Below are 13,067 nucleotides of genomic sequence, written 5' to 3'. Positions count from 1 at the left end.
CTCGGGCCCTAATAATAATAATAATAATAGTGTGGGCCTAAAAATAATAGCCTAGCCTAGGGCTATCTATCTATCTATGCAAGGTGGTGTAGTGGGGGTGGTGCCGGGCGCGGGGGGGGGGGGCAACTGTAATGAACCAGCTTTGGGGGGGCCCAGCTTGCAAAACCCCTGCCCTATAGTAATCAAAGCCTTCAGTAAATACCAGAGGACATAGTCCTCCTGAAAAATCCTCCTCCTGATAGTAGAATAAGTCACTATTTGAACCTATATCAAAGCCAAGTCAAGCAAAAGAAAAAAGAAATACTCTGACATACCTTGAAACCGCTAGAGTTGCAACTAATGATTATTTTCATTGTGGATTTACTTGTGGATTATTCACTTAAATAGAATGGCCGAAAAGCATTGGGAATTCCCATAGAATATTTAGCTCTGTACATCAGTGGAATAGTGTGAAACCATTGCCAGCAAAGTGTATTGTGTTACCCATGTTTATTTTTATTGCTTGCATGCAAAAGAGACACAGTGGGGACTGCTACTAGAGATCAGAAACTCCACAAGATACCTTTAGGCCTGTTAAGACCGAGAGCTTTAATTCCAATCAGAGATGGAAGGTTACTCTGCATAACTTGTAATATATTTTCAGAAGGACTGGTGACAGCAGCCTGATCCTATGTGTGTATCAGAGATATGCTGGGGCCTGTAGTTCCTCATGTGTGTCCTGTCTCCTCAGGTGTGTGCCAGTGTACCAACGCTCCTCAGTCCAGGTTCTGACTCAGTTCACAGCTCAGGACTCTCACAGCAGAACCACACACCTGCTGGGCTCGTCTGATTGGTTCGTGGATGTGACAGAGCTGGTTGGCAATTGGCTGAGAGTAGAAGACCCTCGGGTGGCTTTCCTTGGCCCCCAAAACCACCTGATTGGTTCACGACCAGGAAAGACGTCCCTTCATGTGTGTGATAGTCGTACATGGATTCAGTTGGACCTCACTTCCTGAGCATCATCATCATCATCATCATCATGTGTCTCTGTCTCTCAGGTCATCTCTGAGCAGTGGGATGGCGTGCTGGGCAGATGTGACATCACTGTGATCTCTGACCCCGTTACCCCAGGGGACCTGTCGGTGCAGGTGGTCAGCGGCCTCGGCATGTCCGTCAAGGCTAGCCCCGCCCACCCTTCCATCGTCACAACAACAGTGACAGCCTACAACACCCTATACAACCAGCACCAGGTGAGAGAGGAACACACTTTAAAGTCTCAAATAAATCAGGTATTTAAATAAAAAAGGGGGGGGGGGTGCCTTCACTTAATGGCTCACATGGTAAAGGAAGCATAACCCACTGTACATTTCCTCAGGATGAATCCTTATACCTCTGGTGTTACCTCACCGTTCACCTGACAGTTTTAAGTTTGTTGAAAGTTTATCATCTAGTGGATTATCTCAGCATCAATGTGATGAATGTGAACTGAATTTGGTGCAGGCATTAATCGAACTGGTAGAAATGTTTTGACTTTGGGGATCCACTAACCTTTCTTCTAGCACAGGGGTCTTCAACGATTTTTAGGCCAAGGACCCTTAAACTGAAAGAGAGACGGTGTAGGGACCCCTTACTACTGTACATATATTGTATAAAATGAAGTTGCATGTTAATCTGGGCCGGACGGATTAAAACTAATGGATATTAATATAGTATTTATACATGTTTTAATGTTAAACATATATGTGGAAGGCACAGTGAATCCTTATTCTTAACTGTATGGCTACCATAGTGACCTTTACCTATAGTAAGCTTATCTTCAATTTTTATTTTATTTTTTTACTAAAAGGCCAATTTATATTTGCTATAATATGCTGAATTCATATTATTGTACATTTTAATTTTTGAAAAAAGAAACTTTCAGAAAATTATTTTTTTAACATAATTTGGCTGCCCCCCTGCACTAACTCTGAGGACCAAAAATGCTGTTAGTTCAGTCAGTGGATATTAGTAAAGTCATGCATTTGATTGGTATCATCGGTTTCATTCATGCTTCACCATCACTGCCATTCCCCAGCTGACTAGTAACATTCAGTCATATCCATGCAGCTGATCATTATTACTGCCATTTTCTTTAACTTTCTGAATCCAGCAATCTGACAAGCATGCTACCTGCACACATCTAACCAGGTGTGCCAAGCTCTCTGTCAAACTGGCTTTTTTTATTCTTCACACAACTGCTTTTGTGTGCAACACCATGAGAGAGAGAAACACAGAGAGAGAGAGAGAGAGCGAGAGAGAGAGCGAGAGACACAGAGAGAGAGCGAGAGAGAGAGAGAGAGAGAGAGATTTTTATAAAACCTTTATTTTAAAAACTATAAACACCAAACCAAAAAAACATGTTTTCCATCACAATAAATAGGGCCACAGAAAATATGCACCTAAAAAACAGGTAATTTACACTACAAACAATCACATCCCTACCTAAATATTCTGTCAAATATTAAATCATCTCCTACTACAGAACATAATGCATCTTTATAGTAGCCTGGCCCTATTTTCTAATTTTCTAATTAATCCTGATTTTTTACAAGAACAATGGCATCGTCCGCATAAACTGACAAGATATGTCTTTTGTTAAAACCCTTTAAAGACAACCCTTCAATGCTAGGCCTGACCTTACATAACATGGGCTCTATAGAAAGCTAGTACAGCATGCCTGAGAGAGGACAGCCCTGCCTCACCCCCCTATGCACCTTAAAAGGGGCACTCAGACCACCATTAATTTTCAACACTCTCAATGTCATGGTACAAAACCTTGATCATAGCTATAAGACACGGGCTGAGGCCAAAACTCTCCAGAGTTTTCCAGAGATAAAGGTGCTCAACCCAGTCAAAAGCCTTTTCCTGGTCCAATGAAATAAGACCAGTTTCAATACCCAAAGAAATAGAGACGTCCAAAATATCTCAAATTAAGGACACATTGTCCAGGATGGACCTACCAGGCACACAGTATGTCTATTCTTCATGGATTACCATCTCCATCACATCTCTCAGTCTGTTGGCCAATGCTTTGGACAGGATTTTATAGTCAGTACAGAGAAGAGACACAGGACGCCAGTTTCTGATCTCTTGTAGATCCCCTTTCTTCGGTAAGAGAGTTATTACTGCTCTCCTGCAACTTATTGGTAGCAATATGTCTTTAAAACTCTTATTAAAAGCCGTTAAAAGATCTTCACCCAAGTCCCTCCAAAACTCCTTGAAAAACTCCACTGGAATCCCATCAATGCCTGAGGCCTTTCCCCCCTCCATACTCTGCAGGGCTGAGAACAGTTCCTGCAATGCCAGTGGTTCTTCAAGCACAACGTTAATGTTTTCTGGGACTTTGGGCAACCCTTCACAGAAGGATTCAAACAGTTCTTCTTCTTTGTACTCACTGCTGTAAAGCTCAGAGTAGAAACCCACTGCATGCCTCCTTATCTCATTCGAATCCCTGAGTACTCATCCAGTAGCAGAGCGCAGAGCTCTGCCCATTCTTCTTCTCAAGACCAAAGAAAAACTTAGACGGTGCATCCATCAGTGCCGCACTCTGGAAACATGACCGGACCAACGCCCCCTGAACCTTAGTCCCTAGTATGTCTGTAAGGGCAGACTTTTTCGATTTGAGATCTTCAATATGACCCCGATTTCCAGTGGAATCTACCAAATTCTGCAATTCCACAATTTCAATCTCCGGATCCCTCATTGACCAGGTGATATCCCGTGTGACATTGAGAGCGTATTGTCGACAGAGCTGTTTTATCTCTGCCTTCTCACAATCCCACCACTGTCTCAGAGAGTTAAAATCTTGTTTTCTGGTCCTAAAAATTCCCCAGAAAAACCTGAAAACACCTATAAAATTATCATCACTCAACAGTGTTGTGTTAAAATGCCAAAAAGCACTTTTAGGTTTTATATTTGTAATTAACACATTGCACATAACCAGGGAATGATCAGTAAAACCCACAGGAACCATTCTGCACTTTTGAAAAATGTTAAAATGATGTTTAAAACAATAGAAACCATCCAACCTAGCCAGGGATATTACATTCCCTCTAGTGTGAGCCCAAGTATACTGTCTTTTATCACCATTCATCCTTCTCCACACATCCATTAAGTCATGTGTTTCCAGTGTTTGCCTCAGTTCTTGCTGTGATGCAGTGATTCCTGTCTAAACACTCATTTTCCATACAATTAAAATCCCCTCCTAAAAATAAAAAATCTTCAATATTAACTGCACTTAAAGCAGTGTTTAAAACCTGTAAAAAACACACTCTATCAGGTCCTGTAGTAGAAGCATACACATTCAAAAAAACAACATTAAATTGCTCAAATATTGCCACATGCTCTACCTGAATAGGGACTGGTGAAAAACTCTTTGAAGAGGATGCCCACCCCCCACTGGTTGAGCTCTTGTGGCTCAGCACCACCTCCCCCTCCTACTCTCTCCTCCAATCAGCCTCACTGTTGTAGTCAGTGTGTGTCTCTTGTAAAAATAAAACATCAATGTGTTTCATTCTCATAGTTTCATAAATACTTGATCTTTTATTTACATATCTGGCTTCATTTACATTTAAACTCCCTACTTTAAAAACATCCATATTAAGTGAGATGTTAAAAACGAAAATAAAAACCAATACATTAATTAAAATACACATTGGAGCCTATTCCATCATCAATATTTGTTTGTTGGTTTTTTGTTTGTTTTAGAAAACTTAATTTTTTCAGCAGTATAGAGCTTTCTTTGTTGACTGCTACTGAAGTTGGGGACTTCGCTTTCATCTGACACACATTCTTCACTCTCACTGTCATCCGTACAGACCTTCCTCACCGTCTCCTCACTCCCTCCGCTTGTCTTAGCTTCACTGGAGGTGTTGTTTGCCTTCCTTCTGCGTGTAGCAGCCATTTTAGATTTAACTGCTGCCTCTTCCTCCTCCATCACTACTTCCTCCACCTGTTGACTCCACTTTGTTCATCTGTTTCATTTACCTTTTCATTAACCTCATCAGTCTGCACCTCACCTGTCTCCCCTGACTGTCCCTCCTCACCTGTCTGTTCCCCAGATACGTTTGTTTTTTTTATTTTTATTTCTCCTCACCCACTACGCTTTTCTCAACTTCACTCACAGCTTCATTCTCATTCTCTCCCACATCATTCACACTAACACCCGGTGTATCTAGAGTACTCACCCGGTGCGTCTGGTCAAACACGGCATCGGCACACCGCCGTGGAGCGCGCGGAGTGGGCATCGGCCGCTCAGAGGCGGCAGCCGGCACCGAGGCAGCAGCGGACCCTCCTCCCGCAGTGCCCCCGGGGGAGCGGCGGACGGCCCCGCCTCGGCACCAGCTGCCCCTCCCGGACCGGGAGGATTCGGATCACCCTGTCTTGGGCAGGCCCTCACCTCCACAACCAAAACATTTCATTCCAGATGAAGTTGCAAAAATCACATATTGGACACACAAATTCATAATCATCTACCTTGACGTGGAAGCGGAGGTTTAGCTCCTCATTCCGATGGTTCAGTATCATATATAACTGTCTGCGGTGAGACACTATGTGTTTCAACAACGGAGATTTATTTACATCCAGACAGGATCTTTTTAACGGCCGAAACTATTTTCCCGTGTCTGGACAACTCTCTGCTGAGAAAGCCATCAGAGATGAAAGGCGGAACGTTTGACAGGACAACTTTTTTAGCTGGTTGTGAGAGCAGCAGCACCTGCACAAACATTTCATTCACGGTGATGCCCTCCTCAACGACTTGGTTCACCTTCTCCTCCCAGTCCAGGAAGATGACCACAGCGCCGTTCATCCAAGCGGCCGACTTAATGTTACCTTGTACGACCTTTTCCCCCACAGCTAACCCAATGTGCTCCACGCTACACGGAAAACTAGGACAGATCTTGATGCCATGCTTTCTGGTGAGCGTGGAGAAATCCCTCTCCATTCACCATGGCGGCTGCACACTAAGGCCTGGATACCCGACCCGTACCCGACGGGCCGGGTTCGGACAGATATTTAGAAATGATGGTCGGGTTCGGGCCGGGCTCGGTCACATCAGCGCGATAAGGCATTTGTTGTAAAATGGTGCTGCAGCTCCTTTAAGAGAGCTCAGTGTGTGTGTAAAGTGGGCAGAAGAGAGATAGAGAAAAGAGAAAGCAGACGTGTAGATGTGACCGGAGCAGAGTTGGTGAATAAGTTTAAGTTTTGTACACAGTGTGTGCGGTGTCCGAGATAAACTCCAGACTGAAAACCAAGTTCATTCATCTGCTCACCAGAAACGGGATTTTAACCCCAACGTTATATAACGTCGGCCCTGGAGGTAACGAGTCTTCCCTGGTTTTCTGATCACGGTCGGAATCGAAGCGATCAGGAAAGGTTAACACATTGAACATTTTAAATTAAACAGCTTATTAACGTGAGCTTGTTCCCCCGTGTGCGCTGATGCGCTCATCTGTTGACATTTCCGAATGCCTTCCAGTTGCTTAATAAAAGCGGGCTTTCCACACAAAAAAACGTACATGTGTCATTAGTATGAGAAAAAAAAACAACGAGATTTTAACTGTGTCGGGCTCGGGCCGGGCTCGGACATAAAAACCATAATGCCTGACGGGCTCGGGCCGGGTTCGGTCACGGCTCTGTCGGGCTCGGGCTGGGTTCGGACGGAAAAATTCGGCCCGATCCAGGCTCTACTGCACACACAGACTGGCGAGACGCCGGCAGGAGACAAAACCACCCAAATTAACCCAAACAAAACACAGAAAAAGTACTACAAATTAAAGCAAAAGTGACCTATACCATTAAACTAAAGAAAATTAAATGAAATTGTCAAAAAAAGAAAAGTAAGAAAAACTATTACTGCAGCTCATTCACACACGCTCTCAGCATACACTCACTCAGAGAGAGAGGGAGAGACAGAGAGAAAGTCAGTTTTGCAAGTCATAAGTAAGTCTCAAGTCTTTGCACTTAAGTGGAGGAAAATATTATTACATTTAAGACAAATCACAAGACAAATACAGACCATTTATACAACATTTATTATGGTCAATACATAATAAAATTAAAATTAAAATAAATAACATAAATATGAATGAAATAAATTAAATATGAACAAAAACATACACATTTTCAGGCCCTTGGCTGTGTCGCTGTCGGCTGTGTCGCACGTTGACGCTCATTCGCTCGTCTCCTGTCACGTGACATGGGCCAGCTTAATACGCCGCCAGGTACAGGGGTGTCCCGGGCACATAGTAATTTAAGTAAGTAATCTAAAACAGCTGAAAGTGATGCATACACCCCCAATTATTATTTTTTTATATATATTTTATATTTATATCAATATTTTTTTAAGGAAATCAATGCCAAATGAGTAGCGTGAGTATATCGATCTATCGATACCACAGGATCGATACGCCCATCCCTAACACACAGTGACAGGAGAACTGGGAGTACACAGAGACGGAGCAAGACGAGTCTAAACCTTTCTTTTATGGCAATGGTCTAAACGCGAAAATGAAAGTAAAACATTCATACATAAGTAAACAAAGTTACCCAAGCGGCTCAAATAGTGGTGGTGTTGTCGGTGTCGGCGGCAGTGGCATGCACAGTGAGGAGGAGACTCAGGAGGAGAGAGACAGAGATGAGGGAGTGAGGGTACAACCTGCGGTAAGCACAACTCCCCTTAAAACACTTTGCCCCTTGATAAAACTGAGCCAAAACTGAGTGGTGGACAAACTGTTGATGATAACACTACAACAATAAAAGACGTAGGCATGCTTACTGTACGATTGCATTAGTGGCCTATATAAACGTTGCACATGGAAACGTTCTTAATGAGAATTGTAGCTTTTCTATCTGCATTGGCAGACAAAAACTCATGATAGACCTCTTCAAATTAAAGCACAGGACCACTTGAAATGATAAAAAAAAAAAAATATATATATATAGCTTGTTTTATGATTCATAAGGGATTATACCGTTTTATTGTATTAATAAGTGGCACTTTTTGAAGTATTTAATGTGTCAACTCTCACTGATTCTTGCTTAGGCTACTCATTACATGGCGTTAGTAGTTTTAAGGAGTAGGAGTTGCTATACATATTCGGGGGAGCGCAAGGATGGGTGGTATTTGTGATCTTATGTGGTGGGCCGGTCTGGGCCAAAATGCCAGGTCCGATTTTTGGTCCCAGACAGTCCGTCCCTGTCAATGACATCATTGATGATTTTGCGTCAAGGAAGGCCAGAGAGGTCAGGTTTTAGTTTTAGTTTGTGTTTTCTGTTCTTAGTGCTATAGTGTAATAATTAGATTTTCTTTAGTGTGTCTTCACATTTGTGTGATGAAGGATTTGTGCTATTTAGAATATTTCTATATTTTATTTGTATATTATTCCTAATATTTTATATTATTGTTGCTCTCTGCTCTTGTTAAATTTTTTTATGATTGTATATATTTTTGGCACATTTATGTATATAGTGTATATTTATTTTAAGTTCTCATAACCTATACTGTCATATTTTGTGCAGAATTGTGTTCATTGTCTTTAGGCAATGTTGGAGGTGGAGATTGTGCACCTTAAAAAGTGTGTTTCCTGTTGTAATTGCAATAGGGGGGGGTCGAAGGGGGTTTCGCCCAGGGCGCCATTCAATGTAGAACCGCCACTGGTCAAGACTTACAAGTCCCAAGACAAAAACGTTGCAATGCAATCTTCAAATGTAGACAACAGACTAATAATACATTTAATTTGCACAAATCATGAATCATGAAGATCCTGAACAAGTTTTATGAAGTGCTGCAGCACTTTCATACTTTAATAATGTTTTATTTCTAAATGAAAAAAAGATAAATGTAAAAGAAAAAAAACACAATGATAAATAGATGAATAGCTCCTAGAGTTCTGGAGTAAAGTATATAAGTTACTCATTTCACAGGAAATAAACGAAAATTCATTTATTTGTAAAACACGTTTTAAATAACATACTTTTTGCCGTATGTTTTTTAAACAAACTACTAAGTTTTAAAGCTTACTGATGCCCTTAAGCTAGTGTCCATAATCTCAACATTTCCTGAGAAAAAAAAGAGTTTTGCATAAAACTACAAGGAAAGAGAAGGATTGTGCCTTTATAGTCAGTGGAAGACTTTTACTGTAAAACATCTGTGCAGGAAATGTTGAGTTTCATGGACTATAGCTTAACACTGAACAACAACTGGTACAGTAGAATCAAGGAAAGTATGTGTTTACTATTTTCTATTTCTGAGTGTTGAATTTGACATGACATGTTGTACAGTTGCTAGTTTTGTGGGAATGGACATTATACTATATTAGGGCTGGTCCGAATACCATTTTTTGAGCTTCGAAGCTTCGGTAGTAATGAGCATCGAATATTCGAAGCTTCGGAGAGAGGACATATTATTATCTCTCTATAAATTGCAGGAACGTCTTTCTGTCTGTCTGGGTTTTATGCGAATATCTCTCGAACCGTTAGTCCGATGGATTTCAAACTTGACATGTGTCTTGCTACGGGCACGGGTAAGTGCAGTGCCAAGTTTGACATTGTTTGGATTATAAATGCAAAAGATATCGTTAAATATATATCGCTAAAATAAGCACACATTGGCTTTTGCCGCTCTAGCCGCTGGCCACTCCCCCTTTCACCCTGAGGACCAGAGACAGAGAGCAGCGGAGCTTTGGCAGCTACAATGTGGCATACACCTCAGACCCACAAAAATGGGCAAAGTTGCACTACTTTGGACTGTCTTTGACTTTGAATAAACAAACGACAATTCCCGAATTTAAGGACGTATCAGAATCTCACACATGCAAAGCACAACCACACAACAAGTGCAGACAGAGCGTGATGCCACTTATAGGCAGGCTATTTATCTTATAAAGCGAGACGTATCTGTATACATGTGTGTCCGTGTTTTGGGGAAGGTAACCTGCACATCAGCAGACACCACATGCAGAACGCACAAGACAACACCCTCTCTCTCTCTCTCTCTCTCTCTCTCTCTCTCTCTCTCTGCGCACACTCACACACACGTGCGCTCGCACACACGGTCCGGTTCTGGTGGTTGATGAACGCAGATGTGCTGATTAGCGTTCATAACGGGTCAGCGGGGTAGCGCACTGCCATGAGTCCATGACGCTAACGTCTGATTACTGTCTGATATTTTGTGATTACATTTTTAAAAATGTAAAAGAGAGTATTATATTTCGAACATATTCAAGCGCGAATGAGAACCGTTTGGAGGGGGATGCCAGGTTGTGCAAAAAAAACCCAAAAAAATTTTCAAATCGAATACCAACCCACCGAACGAATTTTCGAATATTCGGGTCCAGCCCTATACTATATTACTTTTCAAGACGTGGAGGAAATGTTGGGTTTGTCTAAACAGCGAAATTAAAACCGGAACAGATCAGAAAACATGGAGGCTTCTACTAAAATATGATCATATAGAGCTCAACAGTCCCGCCCCTCCTCTGAGAGACCTTGGGTTCCAGAAGTAAATTTCCCATTCATTTCTCCCATTGACGTCTGGGAAAATCCGTATATAAAGAGTTTTAGACCATGCCTTAGGCTAACCAGATGGGACGTGACTCATAAGCATACAACGTATCATTTCGAGTAAAAAAAACGAACAGAAAATCCCCAAAAAGTCAAAGGTACAAGACTGTGTACCTATCGTCATCTCAGAGCGAAGGAACTACTCATCCCATAAACCACCGCGCACCACTGAACAAAGGAAGCTAACGTTAGTTTAGCTAACCGCTAGCTGAGACAGCATGTAATAACTTTAAAAGACCCTCAAAATAAACCTGAAAATAACCGTTAACATATATAACGGCTGTTACGTCAGCTGTAGACGGCTTTACCCAGTGTTAAGTTTGAGTTAACGTTATTTTAGACTGAATCAAGCTGTCAGCTAGCTGTTAGCCGAATTAGCTGTTAGCTAAACTAACATTAGCTTCCCGGCAGAGGCTAACGTCAGAAGCGTGACACACAGATCGTGATTCGTGCAGTGTCGTAAATCCTCGTGACGGATCGTGCAGGCAGCAGAGATCGGGTACTGACACCCCTCCTCCTCACCAGCATGAGTTCCACCAATCAGAGTCATCACTGTGGGATTGTTCAGGATTGTGGGTAATGAGTACTTATCCAAGACATAGCAAATAAAAGACATTTATCTCTAAACAAGGTTAGTGTCCCATGATTTTTGGCGTCTATATGAGCATATACAATCGCTTAGTCATGTAGGCAAGCTGGTTTTAAGTCTACCATCAACGGTTACGATTTTATGGCTTATACTGCAAATGTCAATGGAGAAATTGCATTGTATTTTTTATTTCCGGAACCCGCTGTGGGCGGGACTGTTGAGCTCTATATGCTCATAAAAACAAGGGAAATATTAATAAAAGCCTGGCTCTCTCTGAAGTTGAGGTAAATTAAGGTCACTATTAAAGAATTTGCATTTGGCTAATTATTTTTTTTAACAATGTGAAACAGTTGAGAAGACAGACCTGTGAGATATAATAATCTTTGCACCCGTATGGTGTTGTGTCTCTGCAGGAGGTGTCCATCAGCATCTGGCTCCAGTTCAGTGACAACACCGCGTCCCTCCTCTCCTCCTTCAGTGACCTTCCCTTCTTCCTGCGTCTCTCCTCATTGGCTGAGACTGTGGTTGTGGTGACGCCTGGCCCCAGCCAGCGCATCGTTGCCCAGGGCGACGGAGGCGGGCCTTTACTGCGTGCAGAACTTCTTGTTTCAACCTGCCCTGACCAGCCAATCACCTCCAACTCCATCAGTGAAGGCGACAGAGATTGGACGGATTCGGGAGGAGGAGGTGGGACCAGGAGGCTGGCGAGGGGATCTGGTTGGATAAGAGTCAACGTAGACCTAGACTTCCTGCAGCCAGCAGGGGATGACTTTGAGCTGGACTTCTCAGACACACTGGTGGAGTCAGACAGCCAAGTCTATACATCCAACTTTGACGAGGACAGAAGAGAGAATGTAAGCAGTGACACTATGAACTGGAAGGAGGTGGCCAACGGAGGGATGGTCCGCTGGAACAATCTGGAAAGAGCTGTGCTGATGCCGAGCCAGGAGGAGGGTGCGGTGTACTTCTCCCCGAGTCAGGAGGAAGAAGGAGAGAGGGGGGAGGAGGACATGGACGGGCAGGGAGCTGTGGAGCTGGAGCTGGGTGTGGCTGCCGTCCTCTCTCTGCTCTGTCTCTCGGCTGTCCTCTTCCTGGCTAACTGTCTGCCCTGTGCCCTGCGAGACAGACGGAGGACAACCATGGAGGAGCACAGGGAAGGACAACTAGAGGGAGGCGCAAAGAAAGAAGAGGAAGAGGAGAAGAAGGAGAAAGAGGTAGAGGACAGGGAAGCAGATAAGAGGAAGAAGACAGAAGGTGAAGACAAGATAAAGCAGCAGCATGAGGCGGACAATAAAGAGGATGTTAAAGAAGTAGAGATAATTTGCTGATACAGCTATGCACAGGCCAGGTGTACTCACAGGGAAGTATAAGTAACAGCATGCTATCACCCTGTTTAGTACCATATTACACTACCAGATGTTCCACTTCGGGGATTGTTCAGGTGCCGCCTGAAATTCCGCCGGATGTCCTTTTTGGCTGGATGTCCGTTACCTTCCTCTTTCTTTGTGTTGGTGTTCTAAACTCCGGTGGATTTATGAGGACAATGGTTAACTGCTCCTCAGATCTCTGCAGGGTAAATCCAAACAGCTAGATAGACTATCTGTCCAATCTGAGATTTCCAAAAAAAAAGTTCCACCAAAACAAGTTCCTTCCCGAGGCTATTTTGCAGCCGCACCGGGGCCGCACCGGGGCTCCGTGCAGCACCACCCAAGACGATTGTGATTAGTTAAAAGAAATGCCAATAAACCAGAGCATGTTTTTCTCCCATCCTGGAATGCTGTGTGGACTAGCCAGAACTTCCTCTGCAGCGCTGTGAAGGAAGGTCTGGCAATGCAAGACTACTACCAGACAAACCTCAGCATCGCTCTCTGAGACAGTTAGCTGTTGGTCATCGCTC

The 13,067-nt window shown here is 43.1% G+C and overlaps 1 protein-coding gene across 2 annotated transcripts in view; it reads left to right on the top strand.

The window, feature by feature from the left end:
• Positions 1-13,067, top strand: part of tmem132a (transmembrane protein 132A) — a 65,669-nt gene that overhangs the window by 36,409 nt on the left and 16,193 nt on the right. For both annotated transcript variants that reach the window (XM_031293594.2, XM_036000621.1), the window contains 3 exons: positions 731-950; positions 1,038-1,229; positions 11,584-12,588. In XM_031293594.2, the coding sequence (XP_031149454.1) occupies positions 731-950; positions 1,038-1,229; positions 11,584-12,498 (1,327 nt within the window). In that variant the 3' untranslated portion in view covers positions 12,499-12,588. The remainder of the gene's footprint in view (positions 1-730; positions 951-1,037; positions 1,230-11,583; positions 12,589-13,067) is intronic.

The sequence above is a fragment of the Sander lucioperca genome, chromosome 4 (assembly GCF_008315115.2).
Source record: "Sander lucioperca isolate FBNREF2018 chromosome 4, SLUC_FBN_1.2, whole genome shotgun sequence".
NCBI classification, from domain to species: domain Eukaryota; kingdom Metazoa; phylum Chordata; class Actinopteri; order Perciformes; family Percidae; genus Sander; species Sander lucioperca.
Note: the sequence above shows the minus strand (reverse complement) of the source record. Positions and strands in the feature narration are given on the sequence as shown.